This window comes from Podarcis bocagei (genome assembly GCF_964188305.1).
Source record: "Podarcis bocagei genome assembly, chromosome: 1".
NCBI lineage: Eukaryota > Metazoa > Chordata > Lepidosauria > Squamata > Lacertidae > Podarcis > Podarcis bocagei.
In genome coordinates this window covers 86,782,051-86,808,529 of record NC_138125.1, presented here as the reverse complement: position 1 = coordinate 86,808,529, position 26,479 = coordinate 86,782,051, and the positions used below count along the sequence as shown (strand labels likewise).

General features: G+C 43.2%; 1 protein-coding gene across 5 annotated transcripts; it reads left to right on the top strand.

Annotated features, from left to right (window-relative positions):
* Nucleotides 1-213: 213 nt before the first annotated feature.
* ALDH3B1 (aldehyde dehydrogenase 3 family member B1) lies at nt 214-26,074 on the top strand. Of its 5 annotated transcripts, XM_081206741.1 has the most exons (13): nt 214-344; nt 10,729-10,971; nt 11,014-11,058; nt 11,161-11,482; nt 16,478-16,640; nt 16,752-16,862; nt 17,330-17,450; nt 17,615-17,700; nt 18,124-18,205; nt 18,537-18,923; nt 19,381-19,547; nt 23,791-23,890; nt 24,999-26,074. In XM_081206741.1, the coding sequence occupies exons 1-13, from the start codon at nt 335-337 to the stop codon at nt 25,190-25,192; spliced, it is 2,031 nt and encodes a 676-aa protein (XP_081062867.1). In that variant the 5' UTR covers nt 214-334; the 3' UTR covers nt 25,193-26,074. The 5 variants fall into 5 exon arrangements, with proteins under 5 accessions (XP_081062867.1, XP_081062865.1, XP_081062866.1 ...); XM_081206739.1 differs by having other exon boundaries at nt 10,729-10,884; nt 10,975-11,482; XM_081206740.1 differs by having other exon boundaries at nt 10,729-11,058.
* Nucleotides 26,075-26,479: the final 405 nt, after the last annotated feature.

Genomic DNA, 26,479 nt, shown 5'->3' with positions numbered 1-26,479 from the left:
GCCAGCACTGCCTCCACGTGCCCTTTTATGGGTTATCCCCACCCTTCCAGTCATATCCTTTGCATTGCTTAATCTTGTGGTTTGGGCAGAGGCCCCGCCCCAATCTCCTTCAGCCCCAATCAGCTGCTAAGTGGATTGGCCAGCACCCAATCACCTCCCCTAGAGATGAAGGGCAGGAAAAACAAAGAAGCAAAAATGTGCTGAGTCAAAGATAGTTCCCAGAGAAACAAATAAGGTGCTGAGGCTTCCTCTCATCAGTAGCACCCAGGGCCAGCCAGACATAAAGCAGCAGGAAGACAGGCTGAGGATTGCAGCAACAACAGCAGCAGCAGCAATGGAAAGAGGTACTACTATGAATGTTGGTTGGATGAGATCCAGATTTGTCCCTCTAGGGGGTGCTAGTTCCATCTCATCTTCAAGGAACTGGATAGCTGAGAGGACATGGATAACAGCATGTTCTACGTGCATGTTCAGATCTGCACATCCCTAGTGTTGTCAATGGCTGAGGGGATGTTGTGTACGGAAATGAGTTAGCGAAAACTACAGATAAAATATTGGTGCTCTTGCATCGGATATGAGAAATGCAGGATGCAGTCCTGGTTCTAGACACTGCAAGGCCCCGAATGTTGCTATATCTCAGCTTCTGGTTTCCATCTGTAAAATGGGAATAATAAGCTTCCTTTATAGGATCATTGTGAAAAGAAGCTTCACAAGGAAATGTTGATGTGTGGCCTGAGCCTTTGGCTGGACTGTATAACTAAGGAAGCGTTGAGGATGTTTGGCCAGCAGGACATTTGACAATGACAGCTATTTTAGCAACAGTTTTTATAAAGCCATATAGGAAGTCTGAAGGGCCTTTTCAGTGGTGGCTCCCAGTTTGTAGAATGCACTCTCCAGGGATCTGGTGCCATCTTTATCCAGCTTTAGGCACCAAGCAAAGCCTTTTCTCTATTCCTGGCCTTTTGGCCTTTTAATTTGAAGAATAGCACTGTGGTGTCTTTTAGTGGGGCACGGCCTGTAGTCCTGCCTTTTTGTTTTGCAGTGTTTTTTTATATGTATTGCTTGAATTGTAGGTTTTTTATTGTTGCTTTGAATTGGTTTTAATGTCAGTCCCCTTAAACTACTTTGCAAGAAGATAAACTGGCAAATATTAACATTAAAAATAATAAAGTGTCTGGCCTGTATTAGGATTGAGGCAAATGGCAACCTACTCTATCAGAGGTCATGGTAGTTCACAGCATTGAGTGCACTCGCCAAACCCTCTGGCTATGAAGGGCTTTTGGGCAACCTATCACTAATAATGGCTTTTGTTCTTATGCTATGGAAGTTACTTGAACAAAGGAAAATTCAGAAATCTACTGAGCAACAGCGACTTTGAGTCACATGATGGTATTTGCTGCTGTGATGTCCCTTAGCTTCTCCCTCAGAAGACATCACTGGGACTCCTGTATCCAAGACACTGAGGAGAACTCTTCTGTGAAACATTTGGGGCTCCTGGCAGTGGCGTAGTGTGGGGGGTTCAGGGGGCGCAACACCTGGTGGTTAGGGTTAGGGGGCGCAAATCCACGGGGTAGAGGGCGCAAATTACTTGCCTCGCCCCGGGCGCTGACAACCCACGCTACGCCACTGGCTCCTGGGATGAATCCTGCCTGAGCCCCAAGAGGGATGAATGCTGTTACTGTATTCTCTGTCTAGGCAGAAAAAAGACAAATCTAGAACCAGACCAAAAGTCCATTGTTAGCAACATCCAGGAAAGCTTCCATTGTGAGCAAGAACAGCAATTTCTGGAGTGAGGGAACTAATAATTATCTGTCTCCTGCTCCCCATATTTACCAGGGAAATGGTATAATCAAAATTATAGGCAAGATTCGATGAAACAGTTTCGCTAGCGAGAACCAGCACAACAAGCACTAGTACAGTGGAATTTTCTCCCCTCTCCTTCCCCACATCAGATCTGGGGGGTCAGGATAATAGTGTGAAAGGGGAGGAGAGGGGAGATTCCTCCATCAGGAAAGCAGAGATGCTTGCAGTGACTGAGCAATTTCCTGTTGTTTTGATTCCACCCAATAGTATTTCCCTGCAAAGGATATTGCAGTTTTATAGTTTTTCAGAATTTGATCTACTTACTAAAAACAGAGAGAGAGCATGACAGCAAAGGCAGAGAACTTGTTGCCCTCCAGGTGTTGTTGGACTCCAACTCCCATAAGCCCCAGTGAGCACTGCCAATGGTGAAGGATGATGGGCACTGTAGTTCAACAACATGTTGGAGGGGGCATAAGTCTCTCCTTCCTGCTGTAATAGGTTCAATGGAATCTGGATACTAGGGAGGACACCTGGAGTCCCATTGGCTAAATCTGGCCTCCTGGGTGGTGTTATGTTGCCTCTTTCCCCAGAGGGAAAGAGGGGTGAGAAGGAGCATTGTGTGTGGCAAGGGGATGTGGCAACCTGCCACATTTAGGAGGGGAGGTTGGGCTTTGGCCTTCCCCTCTCTTGCCTGAAGTGGTCTTCAATTGACAAAAAAAGTTGTTGACTAGCTGGCTGTTTACATGGCAACAGGATTATTGCATTGCAGGTGGTTGGACTAGATGACCCTCAGGATCCCTTCCAACTATTCAGTTCTATGGTTCTGTAAGTTAAATGGATGCCCAGACAGCTCCCTGTTTCTGAAACAGTCTGGTTTGACAGCAATAGAAAAACATACAATTAGAATACAATACAATTATATTATCTGTTTTATTAATCTCTATAACTAAAATGCAGGGTGTAGTTACATTTAAACAGATAACCAAATGGTAGCAACAGAGTTCAACAATTCCAACGAATCACATAAAGCATTTTTGTTTTCAGCAAAGGCAAAGGTGGGAGGCAGCCAATTTGAGCAAATTCATGGGTGATTTGAGACCTCATGTAAATAGCAAAGACACTGAAGGCTATCACATGACATTTTGCCCTCGCCACGGTTCCCCAACTACAAAGCAGATGTGTATCTGACATTTTCTTTCAGAGATGTTGAATTTGTGGGAGTAATTCAGTATCACATTTTCCCAGTTGTTCTGTCAGCTTGCCAGGTGGAACAATCTCCCATCTTCTTCGCCATGTGCTGCTTTAGGGGTTCCCTTGACCCCCAAGCCAAATTTGTGGGGGGCACATGAGGGGAGACAGTGGGGAAGCCCCATTGTACTAGTGGAAGCTCTTGCAGTCCTCTGTTTCCTTTTAAAATACTTTTAAAACGGATTGAGTCTGTGCTTGCATGTATTTTAAAAAGGGTGATGGCAATGGTAACAGTTTCCATACATGCCTATATTACATTTGTTGTGATAAGAACACATTTCTGTACTTACGTATGGTATTGGCAATACTGAGGTAACCTTGAAACAATTTCAGACCCACTGACTCCAAAGAAATGTTTAGATTCTGGATTCCTAGCTTCCAGTTAAGCAGCTGGGTTGTTGTTTTTTAGCAACTTGGTCAACAACATATGTCAGTAAACTCTTAGGTCATACTATATAACAGGTCAATTTTATATTGGAGTATGACTAAGCTTTAAAAAAGGTTTCTGAAACTGACCATTACAAAAAACACTGCATTGTCCAGTAAATTTAATTTGATTGGGGTTTGTTTTTGTTTATAGTAAAATAGCAATATGTAACCCTTCTCCCCAATTTAAATAAATGTTTATATAGATAGCCAGATGTGAAGTGCTCAGTAGCCATACAGTTTCATTTCTACTAGTTTATTTTTTTAAAAAAAACCACCTTGAGTTTAACATATGAATTTATTGTTTTATACAATCACAATTTGAAGACATAACTAGAACAGTACTAAAAATGTGACATAGGAACTGATATGAACCGAATTAAAACAGAAAGTATGAATGCCTTAAATTGGGGTGTCAGTTTTTACCAGAGTGGCAAGAACTGCTCAGGTAAATACAATGCCAGCTTTGGGGATCACACTGCTCTATGAACCAAGGTACAAGCTTTATTTGTCAGGGCCCCACAGAGGCTGCAGACAACATCCACAAGATTATTAGGCAGCTTAGTGTAAAAAAAAGAATACTATTTTATATCCTAAATGGAACAAAACAGCACAGTAATCTAGCATTGTACAGGGGAAAACCTGTTGAGTCAGTTCTGGCAAGGCATAAGGAGGTAATCTGAGTAAAGCCGTTTACAGAAGGAAAGGTATGGTGATGCTTGCGAAAAATGACATTTCGGTTCATTTAACTATCTCTGCACCACTATGTATGCTATTTATTCTACTTTGCAATGGTTTTGTATGGCCAGGCTGTTTTGACATGTAGGCTGTATAAACCAGAATGCCCTTGATTTTCAGAGGAAACTTCACTTGTTGTCATTTTATTTACCGCACTTAAGTTTTTCCAAACCATCTTTTGTGCTGAACCTTCCTTGCATAAACAAAAACCACCAAAATTGATTGGCATACATAATGAAAAGAAAACACACACGCTCCCTAACATTTAATAGGGCTGAGCCAAAACAAGTTGCAATTAATCATAAATGCTATGAGCCGGAGGAAATTTGGAGCACGGTAAATTATGCCCGCCCTTTGATAGCCTATATTATTCGCATCTAGAAAATCAGATAACATGCAAACCGGCAATCTTGATAGATTATCAGACATGCATCAGCACAAACTCACCCACATCAAGGCTTTAAAAAAAAATTAAAACATAGACAACCAGATCCACTTCTAGGAAAAAAATGGGCAGTTTGAAAACTCAAGCCATGCAAAAGATATGTTAGATCATGTAAAAAGTGACAGATAACAACATGAAAAGGGGTTTCATCCAATACTAGTTATATTCAGAGGAGACCCATTGAAGTTAATTCAGATGTCTTGGGTTCATTCATGTCCATCTGCCCTGAGCAGAATTTAGTTGGAAAGAACTCAAAGTAGATTAGGCTCCCCTATAATTCCAGACTCTGATCAAGCAGACCCATTTCTTCCTCTGCCATTGCCCACTACTCTGCACAGAGTATCCACCAATGTTTCTGAAAGGAAGGAATAATTCTAAAACACGAAGACCCTATTCCTGACAAGTCATATGAAGTTATCAGTGATTCCATAAATATCCCTGACGGCATTCTTAGTAGGGAACTGATTGGAGCAGTTGCATGAAACATTTGTGCCTGAAGGTATCATCACAGCACAAAATCATTGAATTTTAGCTTCAAAAACAGCTAAATCCTCTATCTAGGTTACAGATAGATGATCTGTTAATTTGAGTTTTCTGAGTTTCTCATCTTAAATTCAGTTCTCCATATTTCTGCAGCAATTTGTCATTTTAAAATATCATTAAAATTTGTCAGCATTTTAGTATCAGTTTCTTTTCTATACACATTAATTAATTAAATTTATTTTTATTATTACTTAATAATTAAATTTATTAGTCACTTGTTTTGCCACAGCAACTCAAAGTGACTTACAATATTTTAAGCAAAAAACCACATACCATGAAACCAGCATTAAAAAACTGTAAGCAGTTTTAAATAATATACACATTTTCCCAAGCAATTTCCCAATATATAATGCAATTTTGTTTGTTCTTTTCATTAATATATTCATTTTTATGCATATTTTGCCCTAATATATGATTTTTTGTAAAAACCAACTTTGGTTAGAAAATTGTACCACCAAGTTCAGATAACTGCGAATTCCAAAGGATACCTGGTGTTGCGGTTTGCACATTTTTTCAGAAAGTACAAATTTGGTTAGTTCACCTTTAAATGTGAACTGAATCAGATTTCTTCTCCATGCCGCATCTAGATGTAGAACTGCAATGAGAGTCAGACACATACAAACCTCAAAGAGCTACTTGGGAAGAATGAGTGCTTAGCCCAGGGGTAGGCAACCTATGGCTCGGGAGCCAGATGTGGCCCAATTACCTTCTCAATCTGGCCTGCAGACGGTCCGGGAATCAGTGTGTTTTTACATGAGCAGAACGTGTGCTTTTATTTAAAATGCATCTCTGGGTTATTTGTGGGCATAGGAATTCATTCACCCCCCCCCCAATATAGTCCAACCCACCACATGGTCTGAGGGACGGTGGACTGGCCCACGGCTGAAAAAGGTTGCTGACCCCTGGCTTAGCCAAGTCACCTGTTTCCAAGAACCACTGTCCCCTAAAGCGGTTTCTCTTTAAAAACAAACAACTTTACAATCTAAATCCATTTTCCCTTTACAAACCAACCATCCATTCAACAAAAACTCAGTAGTGAAGAACCACTGCCAGTCAGTACAGACAGTGCTGAGCAAATGGACCACTGGTCCGACTCAGTACAAGACAGCTTCCTATATGTCCCTAGTGTTTGACTGAATAGATGCCTCTGGTAGGAGAAAAAGAAGAAAGGCAGTTTTTGTCTATCCCCCCCCCCCCACTTCTACAGTCCCCAGTGTCCTCTGAAAATTGGTTTCAGAGGGTTGGGTGACCTTCCGGAATATTGTGGAAGGTGGCACTGGGCCTCAAGGGGGAAGAACAAATCATCATCATCAACAACAAAATTGTTTCCCTTTTTCATTAGCAGAGGAATCTGCAGGATCAAAAGTCCATTTGTGAGCACAAGCTCACTGGATTCCAACAAACAGCAGCAACTGGATTCCACTCATAGGGAACAGCATGCCAGAACAGTATGAGGAGGACACTCAGGGGCTAGCAGCAGATGACATGAGAGGAAGCAATGACTATGCTGAAAGGAAGGCTAGGGGATAGCATTAATTCCAGGCATATTCATTGCCTGCTGACTTGCTTTGCTGGATCAGATTAAGGTCAACCTACTCCAGTACTCTGCTTCCAATAGCAGCTAACCAAATACCTATGGAAGCTCACACAGAAGGAGCATGAAGGTGATGTCATTGTCTGTTTAGAACCAGGTTGTCTCCAGCCACTGGTACAGAGCAGAAGCTACTCCATCTTTGAACATGAAGGCTCCATTTAGTGAACCTAACTATCAACCATTGACAGGACTTGACCTCCATGAATTTGTTTTGTCCTGTTTTTCTGAAGTTGCTTTTTGAAGCCATCCAAGCTAAGACAACATGATGTTTTGTGGCAATGAATTATGCAAGTTAATTATGCTTCTTACCATCTGTTTTGTAGCACTTCCTTCCATGTGTTTTAAACACCAGGTGATTACTTGCTTCCATGTGTGAATCAGCCACCCTGAAATTTCAGTGAAGACAGATCATGTATTTAGTTGAATTATTGATTGAACATACATATTGGAGCCTTATATTTCTTTCTCTTTGTATGTCTGCAGATGAAGGTGCAACCAAGAGGCATTTTTACTGAAGTAAATAATGATAAATATATGAATCAGTTCAAAGAAAACTTCAAAAGGAAGGAGGGTAGGTTAGATGCGAAACCTGTTAAGGAGAAAGGTTTAATGCAGAGATGGGGAACCTGTGGCCCTCCAGATGTTGTTGAATTCCTGTTTCCATTAGATCCAGGCAGCACCATCAGTGGTCAAGGATGCTGTGCGCTGTGGTTCAACATCTGAAGGACCACAGGCTCTCTGTCCCTGATTTAAGAAGAGAATTGACAGGGTTATAACATTTGAAGGAAAACATGGTTTTAGCCAATGCATTTACAACTGACTAGAGGAAGATACAGTAGGAAGAAGGCCCACAGCACTGTATCATGTTTCAGGTTATCAGAAGCAGTGTTTAAAAACAATGAAAAACATTGGTCTAGGGGAGAGACTACCAGAAGGATGTGCAAAGTCTTTAGCAGGAGATTCAGAAAGGAAAGAGTAGATCTTGAAAAGGAAGACATGATGTGATTGTTGTGACTGCACGTGAGAGATATGCAAATAGAAGAAAGGAGTCAAGAGATGACCTCAGGCTTGTGATGCTATTGCATGAGAAAAAATGATTTCCCTCCATTACTTTAATGCAGAATGAGGAGGACAATTACACCAATTTGTGGATCATAGAAGTCTCAGATTCTAGGAAGGGACCTAGTCTCTCCTAGTTAGACAGTTCCTTCATACTCATGCTTTGTTTCCTCAAGACAAGTTTAGCCAGTTCTGGGGCAGTTCTAGCCAGAAAATCTGACTCAGCTATTATCCACGTGACACATTATGCGGACAGCGATCTTGTTTTAAACACAGAGTTAGGACACTCATTGCTCACTGCAAGCCCAATAAACAAGCAGATTCCCAAGGGGTCATTAAGGCCCCACCCTTAATAACCCCACCATTCTCTTCTGGATGGATGCTATCTTCTGGTTTTCAATAAGCGTCCTTCACATATTACTGTTTTTATGTGTAGAAGTAAAAAACAAAAACAATCTGTTTCAAAGACAAGGGTCTCTGAATTCAGAGCTCAAACCCCCACTAAGGGCTCATGGAGTCAGGAATCTCCATGCTCCAACTGCAAGCGAGTGGAGGAGATTAACGAATTGTGAGCCAGCTCTAATTAAACCAGGAATTAATTCCAGAATGCGCTGATTAACCTAGGATACTGACTCATACAAGGGACTTCATTCTAGGCTGCACACGTTGCATGAACTTCCTCCAGGTGACCATTCTGTGTGTTTCCTATGTTCACTAGCAACCAGTAAACATAACAGGCACACTTATTTCTTGTAGAAATGAACTGCAAGGCAGGAATTCAGAGTCAGACTGGGAATGTCAAATCGTAAAATTGAAACATAGCTCAGAGAGGGCCTGAGTCAACGGCGCAAGGGTGGGCGGGGAAAGAAAGAGAAATTGGCTAATTTTATGTATCCTTTGCTTTTTGAGCTGCTATGGGAGTACCAGACTTTTGTGTGAAGGAAATTTGTCCTCTGATTTTTAGAAGACACTTGAAGGGGCAAACATGCTCTGCAGAATGGACTGAGACACTTTGCGCTGCAGAGTGGCTGCCATATATAAAAGTCCCTGCAAATCTGTGCACATAAAGAAATAAATGTAGTAGCCTTTGCCTGCTGTGCTAGTTTTTGAGCTACAGGGAGGAATGTGAGGGAGCATTTATATAAACCTGCTAATAGTGGAGGCTGGCTTATGGGGCACGGCCACACTAACCACAGTCTGCCCCCAGCCAGCCCCCCCATGCCTGCCTTACTACTTACAACCAGCCCAGGGAGTGGCACTGCTGGTCAGTTCCTTTGTCTCAGTGTGGTCCCTTGTAGGATTCAGCAGCAGTGAGGATGAGGACAAACCTAGAATGAGTTGGCCCTTTCTGTAATTGGCTCTTGCTCCACCTACAGCTGATCCCATCTTCCACCCTACCAGTCCCTAGGGGCAGTAGCCGTCACTGCCCTGCAATGCCAGGGTGAGACTGACTACCACCTGGGTGTGTGTGTCAAATCCAGAATGTGCTCGGTCGCAAAAGGGAAAAGCTGAGGTGCAGAAAAGTACAATGCAAGGCATTCCAACAAGCAAGGCTGTTTGCCAGCACAGCAATGCCTGAGTCCACTTGGCAGCCTTGCTGCTTTGTCACCCAAACATATACAGCGGGCTTTGGGTGTAATGATGGGGAGAAGTTCCTTCCATTTGTGAAATTCCCTTTTTTCTCCCTAGAGAGGCTCAACAGTGTCCACATTAATAGCTGTCCAGTGCCAGGCGAAGACTTTCTTTTCTCCTAGGGATTGTAAAGTTGTTAGAGCATCATTTCCACACCTTGTATTGATATCCTTTATGCGAGTCTCAGCTGTTATTCTGATTAATTTATTTTGCCCTGTGCAGTGTGTGTGCATTTTGATTAGTTCACCTACATCATTTTAGTGTTGTGCTATGATTTTTAGGTTTGATTAAGTCAGTGGTTCTCAAAGGATGTGGTGCGCCACACTGGTGTGGCAGGAGAGGATGGCAAGTGTCGTAGGAAGATTCAAGGGCAATCAAAGAAACATTTAAACATTTCAGTGAAGTATAGTACTGAATCAAAATAATATTTTTTTATTTGCTGAATATGGATAAATATCTTCTCAAAATGGGAGCAAGTGATATTGATGATAATCCTAGTTGTGTTTCCCACTGTATTTCTTTCTTTCTTTTTTATTATATATATATTTTATTGATTTTAAATATTGTATCACAAGAGTACAAAAAAACCCACCACCCGTCAGTTAGCAAAAATATATTATGTAGAAATAACTTTTTTTTTTACAAAAATAAATAAATATTGCATATAAATAAAATACAGTTCTTCCATACTTTCAGACTTCCGTCTCTCTCAGCATGGGTCCTTCATTTCCTCATTAACTGCATTATATTATAACAATTAAGATAGATTGTCTATATTCTTTATAACATATTATATTGTAGAATGTATATTGTCCCAATGTATTTCTTATCAGTAAAAAAACTGATGTGGCACGAAGTAAATTTTTATTCTGAAAGTATGGCCCAGATAAAAAAGTTTGAGAACTTCTGGATTAAGTTTGTTTTAAAACAATAAATGCTGTTATTTAAATAAACTGCACCACCCAGAGAACTCTGGTTATGGGGTGACTCAGAAACACTATAAATAAATAAATTGAGGCACTGAGCAAGACAAGGTGCAAATGTCCCCTGAGAATTTAGAATTATTTTGAGTCCATAGACATAACACCAATGCAAGCTAAGAACCACTTAAGTCAGCTCTGTTTAAGAATAGAACACTTCCACCTTTCCCTGGGAAGGTGCAATTGTACCCAAAGCCAATAGGAATTTCTGCCAGTCAGAGAGCACAGTTGACTTACTCTGTTTTCTTCTCTCTTTCTAGCTGGAGAAATAGTGCAAAGTGTATTCTCAGGACAGTGGGACATAAGACAACAGCGCAAAGTTCCAGAAATCCCCAAACAAATTAAAGATATGCAGAGCACAGAAGGTGCAGGGGTGCAACCACAACAACACAAATTCCAGGAAATTCCTCTCCAAAGTGATGCAGGGCAAGCAGGGAGCTCTGGATCGTCAGGACAACAACGAGGCTTTTCAGGACAAGCAGGGAGCTCTGGTTCTTCAGGACGAGGGTCTTCAGGGCAAGCAGGGAGCTCTGGCTCTTCAGGACAACAATGGGGCTTCCCAGGACAGTCAAAGAACTCTGGTTCTTCAGGTCAACCAGGGAGCTCTGGCTCTTCAGGACAACAACGAGGCTCTTTGGGGCAAGCAGGGAGCTCTGGCTCTTCAGGGCAAGCAGGGAGCTCTGGCTCTTCAGGACAACAACGAGGCTCTTCAGGGCAAGCAGGGAGCTCTGGCTCTTCAGGGCAAGCAGGGAGCTCTGGCTCTTCAGGACAACAACGAGGCTCTTCAGGGCAAGCAGGGAGCTCTGGCTCTTCAGGACAACAACGAGGCTCTTCAGGTCAACCAGGGAGCTCTGGCTCTTCAGGACAACAACGAGGCTCTTTGGGGCAAGCAGGGAGCTCTGGCTCTTCAGGACGAGGCTCTTCAGGACAAGCAGGGAGCTCTTCAGGACAACAACAAAAAATCCAGGACCTTCCTAGTCCAAGCCAAGACAACAAGGGCGGTGAATTATCAAGGTAAGGAATGGGCACTGAGAGGACAAGTTAGAAAGGATCTCTTGTGTTTACTGGACCCTATTTTCTGTTCTCTTCAGGTATGTGTACAGTACATAGTCACAACTTCAGAGTCTGATGAGGATACACAAATAAGTCACACTGCACCTGAATTCTGTGCATATTTACCTTACGTACCCCAAAATTGTTTTTTTTTAGGAAAACCCAAAAGTTGGAAGATCCGGATGTATAGCAGCCCTACCTTACAGTCAGATGATTCAGTGGGGCTCCAGGAAAAGGTGCTTAGCATTGCATCCCACAAGGGGGTTGGAAAGAGGGAGAGAGAGCCAAGTATGGATTGGGACTCAGTTAATATAACCACTTCTCCCAAAAGAGACTCTGTACCTTTAACTGTGATAAAAGAGACATCATTATCATCACCAACGAAAACAACTTCCTCCTTTTACTGCTACAGTTAGGCACTCACTAGAATAGTCCTGTTAGCATCACTTTCTCACACCCTTATTTTCCCATCTGTAAAAATTAGAACAATAACAACTAAGTTCATAGTTCAGTTGTGAGGATAAGCAGGATAACAATTGTAGAAGAACTTTGCATTTTAAAGGTGTCATTGTTCGTGTGAACTTGTCCCACTCAACTCAGTGGAAAACTGCTTTAAAATATATATTTTACAGCACCTAAATGCATGCTAAGTAATTATGCATAAAACAGCGTTATATGCAGAGCTACTCATAGGGAACCATACCATGACATACACAATCTAGACTAGACCCTAAAATAGAACTTGCCTCCCTGGATATCTCAACATTTCTTAAGATAGGTTTTTGATCCTTGCAGCTTGGGAAAACATTTGAAAATTGGTGATTAATGCCCATGAAAGATTCAGACTGCATATGTACATTTGAAACACATGGCCCATGAAAAAAAATCCTGGGAACTGAAGTTTAAGCTTCACAGAGCTACAATTCCCTGCTTCCTTCACAAACTACAGTTCCTAAGATTATTGGGGTGAGTGTGTGCCTCATAGTTCATTTTAAAAAAGAAAACAAAAAGGTGGACTTTCAGAACTACATTCCCTATGCCTTGCTGAGTTCCCTTCTCTCCATCTTTCTCACCGGCTGCCCTAGCCAACATTTTCCTTCTTTTTGTGTCCTGCACCATCTAAATCTATGCCAAATTATTTCTAATGGATTTGTGTGTTTGATACTATGGAATACTACTGTAAGAGTACAGAATGCAAGCTTACCCATTCATTTTCACAAAAAACATTGAGTTTTTGGTAAAGTCTACATGCTGAGTTTTGCATTTTATTCACGTGCTTTGAGAAATGGGGTTGCATCCAACTGCATTTTGCTCAGAATAGGCCCATTGAAATTAATGGACCTAAGTTAGTCGTGGTTATTAATTTCAATGGGTCACACAACCCATGAGTGCTCCACCACAATACAGGTCATTTTGGCATGTATATAACTTGTTTGCAACGTATGCACTTTTTACATAGTTGCCTGTCATTTTCTATCCATGCCCAGTGCTCCAATTCTATACAAGAAGCATAATAGGTTGCTGCCTTCCTATTATAAGTGAACCAACAACAGGACTGTAGGAGTCACTACAAAGGTTGGCATAGCAAAGAAGCCACACTGTTTATCTACCCAGGCCCATTTTCTAGTTGTTTCAGCCAGTTTCCACAACCACACCATTGTTGTTGTTGCTGCTCTTCTTCTTGTTGTTGTTAACTGAATTTCTATACCACCCTTCATCTGAGGATCACAGGGCAGTTTACAATATAAAAACACAAAAATACATAATGTAATATTGGGTTGCCATGGCATGGGTGTTTTGTTGAGACTTCTTCCAATGCAATTTGTTCTTCTCCACAACCATCATGAAAAACCTATTCAGATGAATTGATTCAGAGTGGACTCATTGAAATGAATGAACATAACTCTTAGGTCCCTTCATTTCTACTCTGTGTAAAACTCAGCTGAATACCACGTGAAAGGTTTATGCAATCAAAGGTTTGCAATGGGGGCATGTCCTGCAGGTTGCTCAATAATTGCACTGCATTTGCCTTACCTGGGTCAGCTAGTTCCTCTATGTGTCAGTCAGCTGATCTGCTGAGAAACACACAATTTGTGTCAACCAGGGCATGATTTCCTTTGAGCATGGACACAGCCCTGGAATACATGCAATCATGATAAAACTCGTGAGCACCTGCATCTGAAAACAGGTACAAAGGTTTTTTTTAACTCTCTGTACTGAGTATCAGGGAAGGGTTTCCAAGGGAGACAGTGTGATCTCAAGCCTTGTTTAAATTTGAAACAAAAGCTGCTTCAGTCCACAGAGAGATTATAGTATGTGTTTGGTCAAAGGACTTAAAAGAAAGAAAGAAAGAAAGAAAGAAAGAAAGAAAGAAAGAAAGAAAGAACAGGCAGATCAAGACTGCTAGCTCAGCTGCCCACGCCTGGAAGCGTGAAGCCAGCTGCAAATCAGGCACAATGTAAGCGGACTGGCAAAACTGGTTTATGGATAAGCACTAAGAAAGTCACCACGCGGGTGGCGCGGTGGGTTAAACCACAGAGCCTAGGACTTGCCGATCAGAAGGTCGGCGGTTCGAGTCCCCGTGACGGGGTGAGCTCCCGTTGCTTGGTCCCTGCTCCTGCCAACCTAGCAGTTCGAAAGCACGTTAAAAGTAGTTTGATTACAATGATGAACCTGAGCCAGGAATCTAAAGCAAGTATTGTTCTCGAACCACAACAACTCATCCTGCTCTCCAGCGTTTAAGGAATTAAAGTTCAATGAGATTCCTACACCAAAAAAATCCCAAGAATCCCCAGTAATCCTACCTCCTCATTTCCTGCCTTGCACAACTGCCCTGAAAAAAATTTCTAGGATAATCAGAGGGGAAAGCTTGGGTGGAGGTTTCCCCCATTCCTCTTTCACTTCTCCACCAACCTTTTTTGGGTTCAAACTGGCAGTCTTCCTGTCAGCAAAAGCTGTCCAATCAGCTGCTGGGAAGCTGAGACAAGGGCAATGCTACGCACCATGACAGGACCGTATCCATGCAACCTGTACGCAGCAGCAAGGTTGTTGCAGCAGCAAGTGCCAGGCCAGGTCTCAGCGTGGAGCCTATTCAATGGGAAAAGTTGGAGATGGAAATATCTCAGGAAACAGGATTAGGTTTTTGGAGGTTTGGGTTAGGTTTTTGGAGGTTGGTCAACATCTGTTATTCATAGGTTATGATACTCCTCTCCAGAAGTAAGACCGATCCTGGATCACAGGGTGCTAAACTTTTTGCTTTGCTTTATCCTGCAGAAAGCTACAGTTCACAGCACCCTTAACAAACTAGGATTCATGGGATGTGTATGTGCTTTAAATGTATGGGGCATGCCTTCTCATGCCTGCTTCTTCTCTAGTCTTCTGTTCTCCCTTCTAGTCCTTCCACACCGTCTTGTGGCACCTACATCTCCTTTCTTACAGAATCATAAAATCACAGAATTGTAGAGTTGGGAGGCTTCCTGAGGGTTATCTAGTGCAACCCACTGCAATGTAGGCATCTCTCCCCCCCATTTTTTTTATTGGTTTTCTCTTATAACACACATTACACTTAAGGAAAACATTACACTTAACACAACATAAAAACTTAACAGCAACAAAAACACAAAAAATAAAAGAAGAATTTTTTCTTCTTGTTCCCAGGTATATTTACATTGCTAATAGACTTTCTCGAAACCCTCCAATCTGAATTTCATCATATCTCATATTTAGCAGTTCCCAATTTCATATTTATAACATCAATATCTTCTTTCATTACAAACTCTTATCCTTACTTCCAATTATAATCCATAATAGTCATCATTATTAATCTTTTTCTATCCCTTAGCCTAATCTGTTACTTCTAGGAATTTCTTAATTATCTTATATTGCAATATCTCGCTAAATATTATTTAAATTTCTTCCAATCTTCTTGTGTTTCCTCCTCTTTCTGGTTGCGGATTCTTCCAGTCAGGTCAGCCAGCTCCGAGCAATGCAGGCATCTCAGCACACGGTCTCCCATCCAGTTTGAAACCATACTGTACCCTGCTTAGCTTTGCAAATGTGCTAGCATTTTTATTACTGAGCCACTACAGTTGGAGTCTGTCTAATCAGACAAGAAGGGAGTGGGTGCAGGCAGTGAAGGCGGACCATTTGATGAACAAATCCAGCATGGAAAATTCAGCTCAACCGATGGGCATCATGGTGTGCCTGTTGCAGTATTGTAGTGCATGTGGGCACCCCATCAATGACCCTCCACAGTAGTTGAAAACATGCTGTAGACAGATTCCTTTACTTCTTGTTGCAGTGGGTGGCATTCAATGCTAGTCCTACACTGAGTAGACCCACTGAAGTGAACAAACATTCATTCATTTCAGTGGCTCTGCTCTGGACTTAGCCCAATACAATCCAGTGCAGCCCAAAGTTATTTTGACTTTGAACAGATGAGGCAAGTATTGCTAATGTGCAGTCTGTCTAGTGAGCAGCCAGTTCTTAGTGGGGCTCCGTTGATTCTCTGAATGTCACCGTTATCAGCTGAGTTTGTGAGGTAAATGTGGTGGTAGCTCCTAAATACCAGACCCTATTGTGTGTCTGGAATATGCATACCAGCCCCAACGTGACCCACACCCCACTCCAGAGCACGAAGGAGAAACATTTCATTGACCCTTTCCTGAAGCACAATAGGGTTTCGTGCATCTACATTAATAGAACGAGAAGCTGTTAAGCAGGAGATGATTCTCCCCAGGTAGGCACACAATAATAAACAAAATAAGGAAAGCAGACACCCATCAAGGATGATACAATTCTGGGGCATCCTGATTTAGGTGATGGTGTTTTCATAAATGATCCATGGGGGTCTTGCAGCCGCTCTTCAATCTGCTTTGGGTCCATACAATGAAAAGTGATATACACAAGCCTCAAATAAGTAAAATAAATAAATGAGAGCACCTGCTTTCTCTCCAGAATGAACCCCTATGCTGGCCTTGTGGACTGCCTGCGTGCCACCTGGATGACGGGAAAGACACGTCCCATGGAGTATCGGCAAGGGCAGCTGGAGGCCCTGAATCGCTTCCTGGAGGAGAGGAGGTCAGATCTCCTGCATGCTCTGAATCAAGACATGCGAAGGGTGAGTGTGGTCATCCAGATCAGAGGAACCACAAGGGTTACGGCATGGTGTGGCTCTTCAGCCCAGAATGGACTCTGCTAATGTATTTTCTTTCTTGCGTCCTCTGTACAGCCCCATTTCGAAGGGGAGGTCGCTGAGGTTGCCTTCACAAGGAGTGAGGTGAACAATGCCCTTAACAACCTGAGCTGCTGGATGAAGGATGAGAACGTGAGCAAGAACTTGGTAAGGAGGCTGAGTTGAGAAAAGAGGAAAGATGACCTCATGTGTTAAATGGGGAGAAAAGTCTAGGAGCTGTGCTCATTAAACTGGGGGTGGATCTTGTATCTGTGCAGTGCCCTTTCAAAACTGTTATATGGATGTTCTGTTCGAAGGAGTCATTTAACTCATTCACTATTATTACTGTACTGTTTCTATCTATCTATTTGTATGTAAGGTCTCAAACTGGGGCCACCAGCAGCTAGTCTCCTAGTGCTTTAGTTCCTGTGCCAGCAGCACTCAAATTCCCACGGGTTTAGTAAGATCACATAAGTGCCCCATTTTAGCTATGTTGACTGAATGCATTTTCGCACTAAAGATCAGCAATGGTTGAAATGCACATTCAGGCTTTCATTTCTACAACTCGCTTCACTCTTCTTCACTCTGCTCCACTTGCTTCATAGATTTTTGTGTGTGCCTTCACTTCCCTATAGGCCACCAAGCTTGACTGTGCCTTCATCCGCAAGGACCCGTATGGCGTGGTCGTCATCATTGCACCCTATAACTACCCCATCCATCTTCTCTTGGTGCCTCTTGTGGGGGCCATCGCAGCTGGTGAGTGAAAAACCATCAGAGGTCCTCCATCTAGTGCTTCACAGCATCTCCCTTCTTCCACTGGTCTCTTTACAGCGGCAGCGACTGCTGCTCCTTGTTTCCAGGCATGCTGTAGTCTTTCTGTCTCCTGTCATTATGGTAATGTGTCCCTTCTCTCCCACCAGGGAACTGCGTGATTCTCAAACCCGCAGAGCTAGCCCGCCACACTGAAAGGCTTCTTGCCGAAGCGCTGCCTTGTTATCTTGACCCAGTAAGTTTCTTGGTTCTTTCTTGTTTTCTCAGAGCACAACTGATGCCAACTTACTGGACGTGCCTTCTTCCTGCTCCTGAGCATTACAGTTGTCTTCCTTCCCCGGTGTGATGGGTATTGTCAAGTGGTGGCACAGGGGCCACCACTGAACTATCTCTCAGGAGGGTGGTGGTGGTAGTAGTTAACTGAATTGCATAAGAGGAGCTGTGCTGGATCTAGTCCACAGTAGCCAACCTGATCGCTATGGGAGATCTGCCAGGGAGGAATGAGCACACCATCACTTTCCTGCCGTTGTTCTGCAGCAACTGGTATTCAGAGGCTCACTATCACTGATCTTGGAGAGCTGCACTCTTCATAACAATAGCCACTGGTAGCCGTATCCTGCATGAATTTCACTAATGTGAACCTTCTCTTATTTTACAGGAAACCTTTGCTGTAGTGACAGGTGGCACTGAAGAGGTAACCAAACTCCTGGAGAACCAGTTTGATTACATCTTTTTCACAGGTGATCTCTCTTTTTTTATGTAAAAAAACCACCTCCATTTTTATTACCATCACCCTTTATATAGTGCTTATAAAATTAAAGCATCCTCATAAGCCACATCCCAACAGAATGTCAGATTTCCACTTTTTTAAAAAAACAAACCTTGATCTTGGAACGGCAGTAAATTATGAAAAATTAAATATGGGCTATGTTATTTCCAGAATTCATTTTTACACAGATTCTTTCTTTAAGCACATGATTTGGGGTTATCTTGGTGCAGAATGTGAGGTGGGAGTTTGGGGAGTAGTGTATCTTTCTCGTGGCTCCACTAAATCTTGCCATCCCTCTGCAGGGAGTCCCCGCGTGGGAAAGATTATCATGACTGCAGCAGCCAAACACCTGACCCCATTGACTCTGGAGCTGGGGGGCAAAAACCCCTGCTACGTGGATAAATGCTGCAATTTCCAGAATGCAGCCAACCGAATTGTCTGGGGGAAGTTCTTCAACGCTGGCCAGACTTGCATTGCACCAGACTATGTGATCTGCACCATTGAAACGCAGGAGAGGCTGATGCCTTGCCTGCGCCAAGCTATCCGTGAATTCTATGGTGAATGCCCCCAGGATTCGCCTGACTTTGGCCGTCTGATCGACGATAAGCACTTCCGGCGCCTTCGAGCATTCCTGGAATGTGGCCGAGTGGCCATTGGTGGAGAGTCTGATGAGTGTGACCGTTACATTGGTGAGCAAGTGAGCTGCTGACGGAGAGCCTGGGGTGGGGAAAAGACCGGGAGACCCTCTTTGATATTTCCCCCCTTTTTATTTTTGACATTTATATCCTGCCCTTTCTCCCTAAGGAGCCCTTGGCAGTAAACAATGTAACAAAACAGAATTAAAATATATTAAAAACATTTAACAACAGAAGAGGAGCCCTGGTGGATCAGGCCAAAGGCCCATTTAGTCCAGCATCTTGTTCTCACTGTAGCCAACCAGATGCCCCATGGGAAGCCCACAAGCAGGCCCTGAGCACAGGAGCCCTGGACCCACTTGCGCTCCCTAGTAACCGGCATTCAGAGGCATATTGTGGGCTTGTGCACTGGGAAGTGCAGCCTTGGGTGAAACGAAGGCCATGGCTGAATTGGAAGGCATGGGAGCAATCTGAGAATATAATGTGTCTTGATGCAATCTTCTGCCTGCAGCCCCCACTGTACTGGCTGATGTGAAGGAGTGGGAGCCGATCATGCAAGAAGAGGTCTTTGGGCCCATCCTGCCCATTTTCACTGTGGGAGACTTGGACGAGGCCATCCACTACATCAATAGAAAGCAACGCCCACTGGTTGCCTATGCCTTCTCCTGCGACTGCAAGGTATGACTTAGGGGTAAAGGTAAAGGGACCCCTGACCATTAGGTCCAGTCGTGGCCGACTCTGGGGTTGTGGCGCTCATCTCGCTTTATTGGCCGAGGGAGCCGGCGTACAGCTGCCGGGTCATGGGGCCAGCATGACTAAGCCGCTTCTGGCGAACCAGAGCAGCGCACGGAAACGCCGTTTACCTTCCCACCGGAGCGGTACCTATTTATCTACTTGCACTTTGATGTGCTTTTGAACTGCTAGGTTGGCAGGAGCAGGGACCGAGCAACGGGAGCTCACCCCATCGCAGGGATTCGAACTGCCGACCTTCTGATCAGCTTTAGGGTTAGAGCTCTCCTAATCCAGGAAGTTGGGGATGGTTACAGGAACGTGACTGAAGCTGGCCAACAGCCAGAGAAGTGTGGTGCTGCTTTCAAAATGTGCTTATGCTTGGCTGTATCAACATTGGTATAATGTCCACGAAGCAGCTCCCAGCAGCTTATCTCTGCATGCCCACAGTGCTTAAACAGTGCGCCGGTGGCAAGGTGGCAAGTTGGACCTCGAGATTCTTTGTAACATACAACAAATGTTTGTGTATATGGTAAATGCACAGCCCGAGGCTTGTTTCTTAAGAAGTGAATTCCATGGAGATAAAGAAGACTTAGCTACAGCATTATTAAGAAACATGTATGGGCTTATTTCCATAGAGGGTTGCAGCTTTGTTTCCCAAGTAAGTATGCATAGGATTGTAGCCTGAGCAAGAAAGAACAAGCTATATTTGTCCCGTGAAAATCAGTGACCACAGTGAATTCTGACAGCAGTGAATTTGCTCTGACCTACAGACATAGAACCGGAGGTTGTTTGTGGTTGTGATGGACAAGGATACAAATACATGCCCACTAAGCCTTTTTTAAAAATAAAATAAAAAATGTACTGAAGTATCTAGCTATACACAGAACAAGGACCATAAAGTGGTGCTACAAGTAATCTAGTGTGCAGCTGTTTGAAAAATAGTCAGAATTTGGTCTATGGCCAACTCTCTTCCTATTTATTCCCCAGTCCCTTAGCCTAACATTAAAAGGTGATCACCAAGTGACAGAAAGTAGAGCTGAGGCTTTAGGGTTTTAAAAAACCAGCAAGTGTGCCATATCATTTCAGTTTTGTCCCTTCTGCAGTGAATAGTAATTTTGAAGAGGTTCATTTGCCAGACTGGCAGCCCAACTATCTTTGCAGTGAGTGAGGCTGTGTGGCTGAGACACGCTAGAATGCCTTGCTGGTGTACTTGAAGTTATTAACATCTTTAGATAGCTGTGGTGGCGGAGACTTTAATCATCAGGCTTCAAAGCAACCCGTACCTACACCAGTTATTATATGTATCAGTGGCATAAATCACACACAGAGGCTTTTGGCTTCTGGACAAAAGACTGTGTTCTGTAAAACCACCTTTCAAGGTAAATCCTTCTTCCTAGCCAGAGTTGCTGGTAAACAGAAATTCCTGCACTCAAGTAGCATGAATATTGGGAGAGCTTTGGATGTGGGGAAGGTGACAGTGTTAGTGCCCGGTCTACTTCCTTGGATAGTGGCTCTGACATTGCAGTATAGTTCCATTCCCCCACCTACCTGCGAGATTCTGAGCCCACTATTTCTTTTTTAAAGGGGAGGGAGTACCCAATGCTTTGTATCTTTTAGTTTTAAAAGATCTCTGAAGGGTGTGCACCCCTTTTGTCTGATGCTAGTGCAAGCTCTCTCTCTCTCTCTCTCTCTCTCTCTCTCTCTCTCTCTCTCTCACACACACACACACACACACTTTCAGAATGCAATGTCTTGTGCTAGCCAATGAGAAGGTGAGTGGAAAGGTCCTAGACTGCATGAAAATTCTAGAAGCTAACTTTTGTGCAGCATGAATGAATAAAGAACAATAGCTCAATTTCAAAAATTTCATGTGTCACATGAACAATGGCAAAATGGCCATTCCAACACAATTCTATGCATGCTCATGTGAAAGTTAGTTCCACTGAATTAAGTGGAGGCTTACTGTGAAATTCAAAGTGGGGAAATCTGCAAGGGGTCAGACACGCTCGTGATTTACCCCATGCAACGTCCACAACATCCAAACCCCTCTGTCAGGGAACTGACATCGGAGCGAGAGGCGAAGGGGAGGCTCCCAGATGATGCTGGCGAAGGACCCAGCAGCAGGGGGAGAAACAGCTCAGTAGAGGGGGAAGCCAATCAGCGCAACACCAGGGATAAAGGGAGGCAGACGGGGGAAGTGGAGAGAGGGCTCCAGGATTCTTCACTGGACATCAGTGAGGAGAGCCCAGGTCCTCCGCTACCCATGCCTTCCCTGCGCAGAAGACTCCCGCGCAGTGAGAGGAGGGGGAGACTGGGTGTCAAACAACTTTTATGTTGGAAGAAGTTCAAGAAACGCCCACTGACGGATTCTGCCAGTGACTGAGGCAGCCACGATGAGAAGGGGCTGTGCAGTCAGAAAGGTTTAACAAGGCAATTAACCGAGAAAGGCACCAGTTTACGCACGAGTAACTCATACCTATTACACCCTCCTAGCCAGCAGACCTAGTGGTTTGGATTGCTCTTTGCCGCTCAGGAAAATCTGTATAGCATTTCAGCATGAATTTAATGTGCCACAAGACTCTTTGTTGTTTTTGTTCAAAATTTCAGTTCACATTTAAAATAAACCACCTTATTTAAGGGGGGGAAACCCTTAAAATGTGATATATTGCATAAGTGAATGAAGATCCCTATATAGCGCATGGGAACAATCCACTGGGAAAAGTTATTATACAAATGCCATTGAAATGAATGGAAACTGTGTGCCGCAGTCCTAAGTACCAATTCATGCCCCAGATGTGTATATTTTTCATAGGCGCATATGAAGCTGCCTTAAACAGTCAGGTCACTGGCCCATCCAGCTCAGCATTTTATCTACCTAGAGATGCCATTGAACCCACTGAGACTTTCTATATACAACTCAGCTCTGCTGCTGAGTTGAACCTCACCCTCCCAGCCCCAGTAAAGGGGCTGTGCTGCATTGTGGCAACACCATGTTTGCCACAAAACCTCGTTTGCTGAATTCATTCACCAAATGGGCACTGAAAACAGCTGGATGATGTATCTTCAAAATGTAATATGCGCTACTGTTTTCCTGTTTGGGGTGACTGGGCTGTCTCTGAAACGTAAGCTCCTGCCAAAACTGCTGCCAATGGCCAGCAGATGGTGCTAGTGCAGCAGACATCTATTATTTCATTTCAACATCTATTTGCATGCACGTTTTAGTTCTGTAAACTTTCCCACTCATCTCCTCTGCTATCTATCAGAAGCCTGAGCTGTATGTAATTTTCTTTTTAAGAATCCAGACTCTGAATGCAAGGGGTCCGTTTATTAACAGAGGACTGCAACTCCAGTGCATTAGCTGTGCACACATCTCTTGCAGTTCCTTTAGATCAGGGGTCAGCAACCTTTTTCAGCCGTGGGCCCGCCCACTGTCCCTCAGACCATGTGGTGGGCTGGACTATATTTTGGGGGGGGAAATAAAAATGAACAAATTCCTATGCCCCACACATAACCCAGAGATGCCTTTAAAATAAAAGGACACATTCTACTCATGTAAAAACACTCTGATTCCCGGACCGTCTGCAGGCCGGATTGAGAAGGCAATTGGGCCACATTCGGCCCCCGGGACTTAGGTTGCCTACCCCTGCTTTAGATTTAGCAAACTTCTAGACAGTAGCCCCAACATTTGATCTTGCATCCTTTAAAAGTCAGAGCACCTGCTATGATTGTCATAGGGAAACTACTGAACATGATCTCCCCTGGGTAGCTCAGTTGGTTAGAGTGTGGTGCTAATAACACCAAGGTTGCAGTTTTGATCCCCATATGGGACATTTGCATTTGCCTGCATCGCAGTTCACAGATGATTTGCTAGACACTGTCATCAGTACAGAAACTTTTAGAAAGGACTAAGAGAGCATGAATGGAAAAACCCTAATAAATGTATTGACTCCCAAAAACAGACAGTACTCAGTGAGTACTACCTCATTGGGTAAGGGACTTTGCATTTGGGTTTTGAGATGCAAAATGTCAATAAACATCTATTATTGGAGCAAGTTTGATGATGCAGCTCTGAAGAAAATAAATGGTTGGAAGTGTCTCTAATTGCAAAAGCTAATACCTATCAAACCCCAAACTTGAGGCTACCAGGGACAAGGCCCTTGATATTCTTCTGCTCTTTTTCTCTCCATAGGTTGTGAACCACGTATTGAATTGTACAAGCAGTGGCAACTTCTGTGGCAATGATACCATTATATACTCAACATTGGTCTCCTTACCATTTGGTGGCATAGGTATGAATAAGGCCTTTCTCCCCCATGTTGTCTCTTTCCCCTACCTCTGCACATGCTTCCTCCCAATTTGATACTCCTTCCTTTCCCATGGGTGAAGGCCACTGGCCTCTAAGGTTTCCGTACTGCTCTTGGTGCATTTGTTGATTACACACACAAAATGCAAAATAGAAAAGGGAATTAGCTGCAAACATGCATCCCAGCGTGCCATTTAGAAGCTGTAGTCTGGGGATCTGCTGGCAGGAAGGGCTCTAGGCTTTGAACCCGTCTTTTACCAAATTATAGCAATCCTTCTGGGTTAACTTTGTTGTTGTGGGGCTGGAAGAATCACTGTTCAATTCAGGCCAGGTCCCAATACCTCTAGTTCTAGAAGTAGTAGTTGCTTCATATTCATAGGTACAATTTGTATACATACACATTACACTTTTGCAGCATATACACCAAGATAACCATCTGTCTCCATAGGAATATGGCAACAAATTTTTGTATTCAAATCTGCCAGAATGCAGCATCTCCTTCCCCTCCAGTATTCATATGGCAGGCTTAATCAAAGGAATGTGTTTCACATGTCCAGCACAATCCTGTGCGTGTTTACTCATACATTAGCTCCATTATGCTGACGTCTTGCTCCCAGGCAAGAGTGCAGAGGCCTGCAGCTGAATTTCTTTATGTGCCTTTTAAAAGCTGGTTATTATTTTTTATGTGCCACTCCATGGATCATTTTCACTAGTGATAGTAAAGTGGGAAGTCTTGCCGAACATCAGAACAAAGTATCCAGTATATACTGTTTGCAGGTAGAATCAGGTAATAAGATACTAGATTATCTTTAGTCAATGATTTTAGGTTGTGATGCATTGCCAAGTGGGTTCAAAACCCTGAAAATGCCTTGAAGATAAACATCAAGGGCTGTGATAAGGGAACTCTTTCTGAGCACACCTGCTGTAATCTGGCTTGGAGAAATTGATAGTAGTAGTAGTAGTAGTAATAATAATAATAATTTTATTATTTATATCCCACCCATCTGGCTGGGCCATGCCCAGGCTGTTGGGCAAACACTAAGCTTTTGCCAGGAAGCAGGATCTGAACTGTATGCTTTCTTCTTCTGTTGCAGGATACAGTGGCTTAGGCAAGTACCATGGCAAGTTCAGCTTCGACACATTCACTCATCAACGTGGTACACTCTTGCGCTGCATGGGATTGGAGGCAATCAACACCGTTCGCTACCCTCCCTATACAGAAGGCAAATTACAATTGCTGCTCTCCCTTGTTGACATCAAGCGTAAAGGCATGTGCACCTTGCTGTGAACTCCATGAATCACATATGCCTTCTGGCCTTCTGGAGCTGCTGGAAGAATTTAGCTGCTGGAGACAGAGAAGATTGTTTTATCTAGCTCTCTCCTCGCCTCCCAATAAGGCACTTGCCTAAACTCTTACCTCCTGGAAAAGCCTTGCCCCATTATCCTGATTACTTGCTACATGCCCTCCCACCCCTCCCCTTTTTCTGCTCCCCAGTTTTGGTGGGTCCAACGCCTAGCTGGTGCTTATATTTTGATGTCATACAATGTATAGGACCACCTACTTCAGTTAACTAAGTACTTGCAAGGTTTTTGCAGTAGGTAAAATCAGAGTTTGATTTCCCTTTTAACAGAGTTTTATGAAGCTAATTACTGATTTAATGTCCATGATCACCAATTCCTTTGTAAAGACTGGTGAACACTCTACACTGGAATAGCTATCCTCACAAATATATCTGTATCTGTATGATTTCTTAAGGAGTGATATTTTCATGGGTGAAAGTAGAGGCCAATTAAACCAATTTAATTCCAAGAAGATCCAAAGTTAAATCCATGCAACTTCTTGTACAGCCAAATCTTCTTTTAGTTCTATACCCTCAATGCAGTCATGCACTATCCCTCAGATGCACCCCTTATAGTAACCACAATTCTTCTGATATCCGTTTCTGTACATTAGCCACATCCTTAACTCAGATTCCTCATCCCATCAATAACTTCTGCACTAAGCAATCCTAAGCATCTGTACTCAAAAGTTAATTCCTACCAAGTTCAATGGGGCTTGCTTGCTAGTAATTATGCTTATGAATGCAGCCTTATTAACACTGCTTGCATAACTGAACATTTTACAAGTAAATGTTTTATTTCTGTAATAAAGATCTTGCATCAAATCTAACTAGTTGTTCACTTGTATTATTCAAATGGTGCCATCAGTATACTTAGCATAGTAATTTCCTGCCCCAAGGAACAGAAAGGGACCAGTAGCATTACTGAGTGAAGAAATCATAAATGGTTCCTAACAAGGAAATTTCCATCCAGAATGTCTGCTTATCCACGTTATCAGGTTTCTTCATCAATCATAATGAATTTTTTAAATGAACTATCATTCTCTGCATGTTCTCAGATTCCAAGTTTTCTCCACCTTTTCTCCACTCCACATTGTAAATTGTAATCAACTGTTATGAGGGCAGGTTGTATTTCCATGCAGCTTTTGAAACCCTTCCTCTTCACTCAATTGGCTGAAAGACTGAGCCCTCAAAGTGGGTTGCACAGGAGGAAGCTGCCTATCATTCACTTGTAG

Bases quoted from the DNA above. Each gene is read 5' to 3' on its own strand.
- ALDH3B1 (XM_081206738.1), top strand. The intron at 16,863-17,329 runs GTAAGGAGGCTG...ACTTCCCTATAG, and splicing joins AGAACGTGAGCAAGAACTTG to GCCACCAAGCTTGACTGTGC. The intron at 17,451-17,614 runs GTGAGTGAAAAA...CTCTCCCACCAG, and splicing joins TGTGGGGGCCATCGCAGCTG to GGAACTGCGTGATTCTCAAA.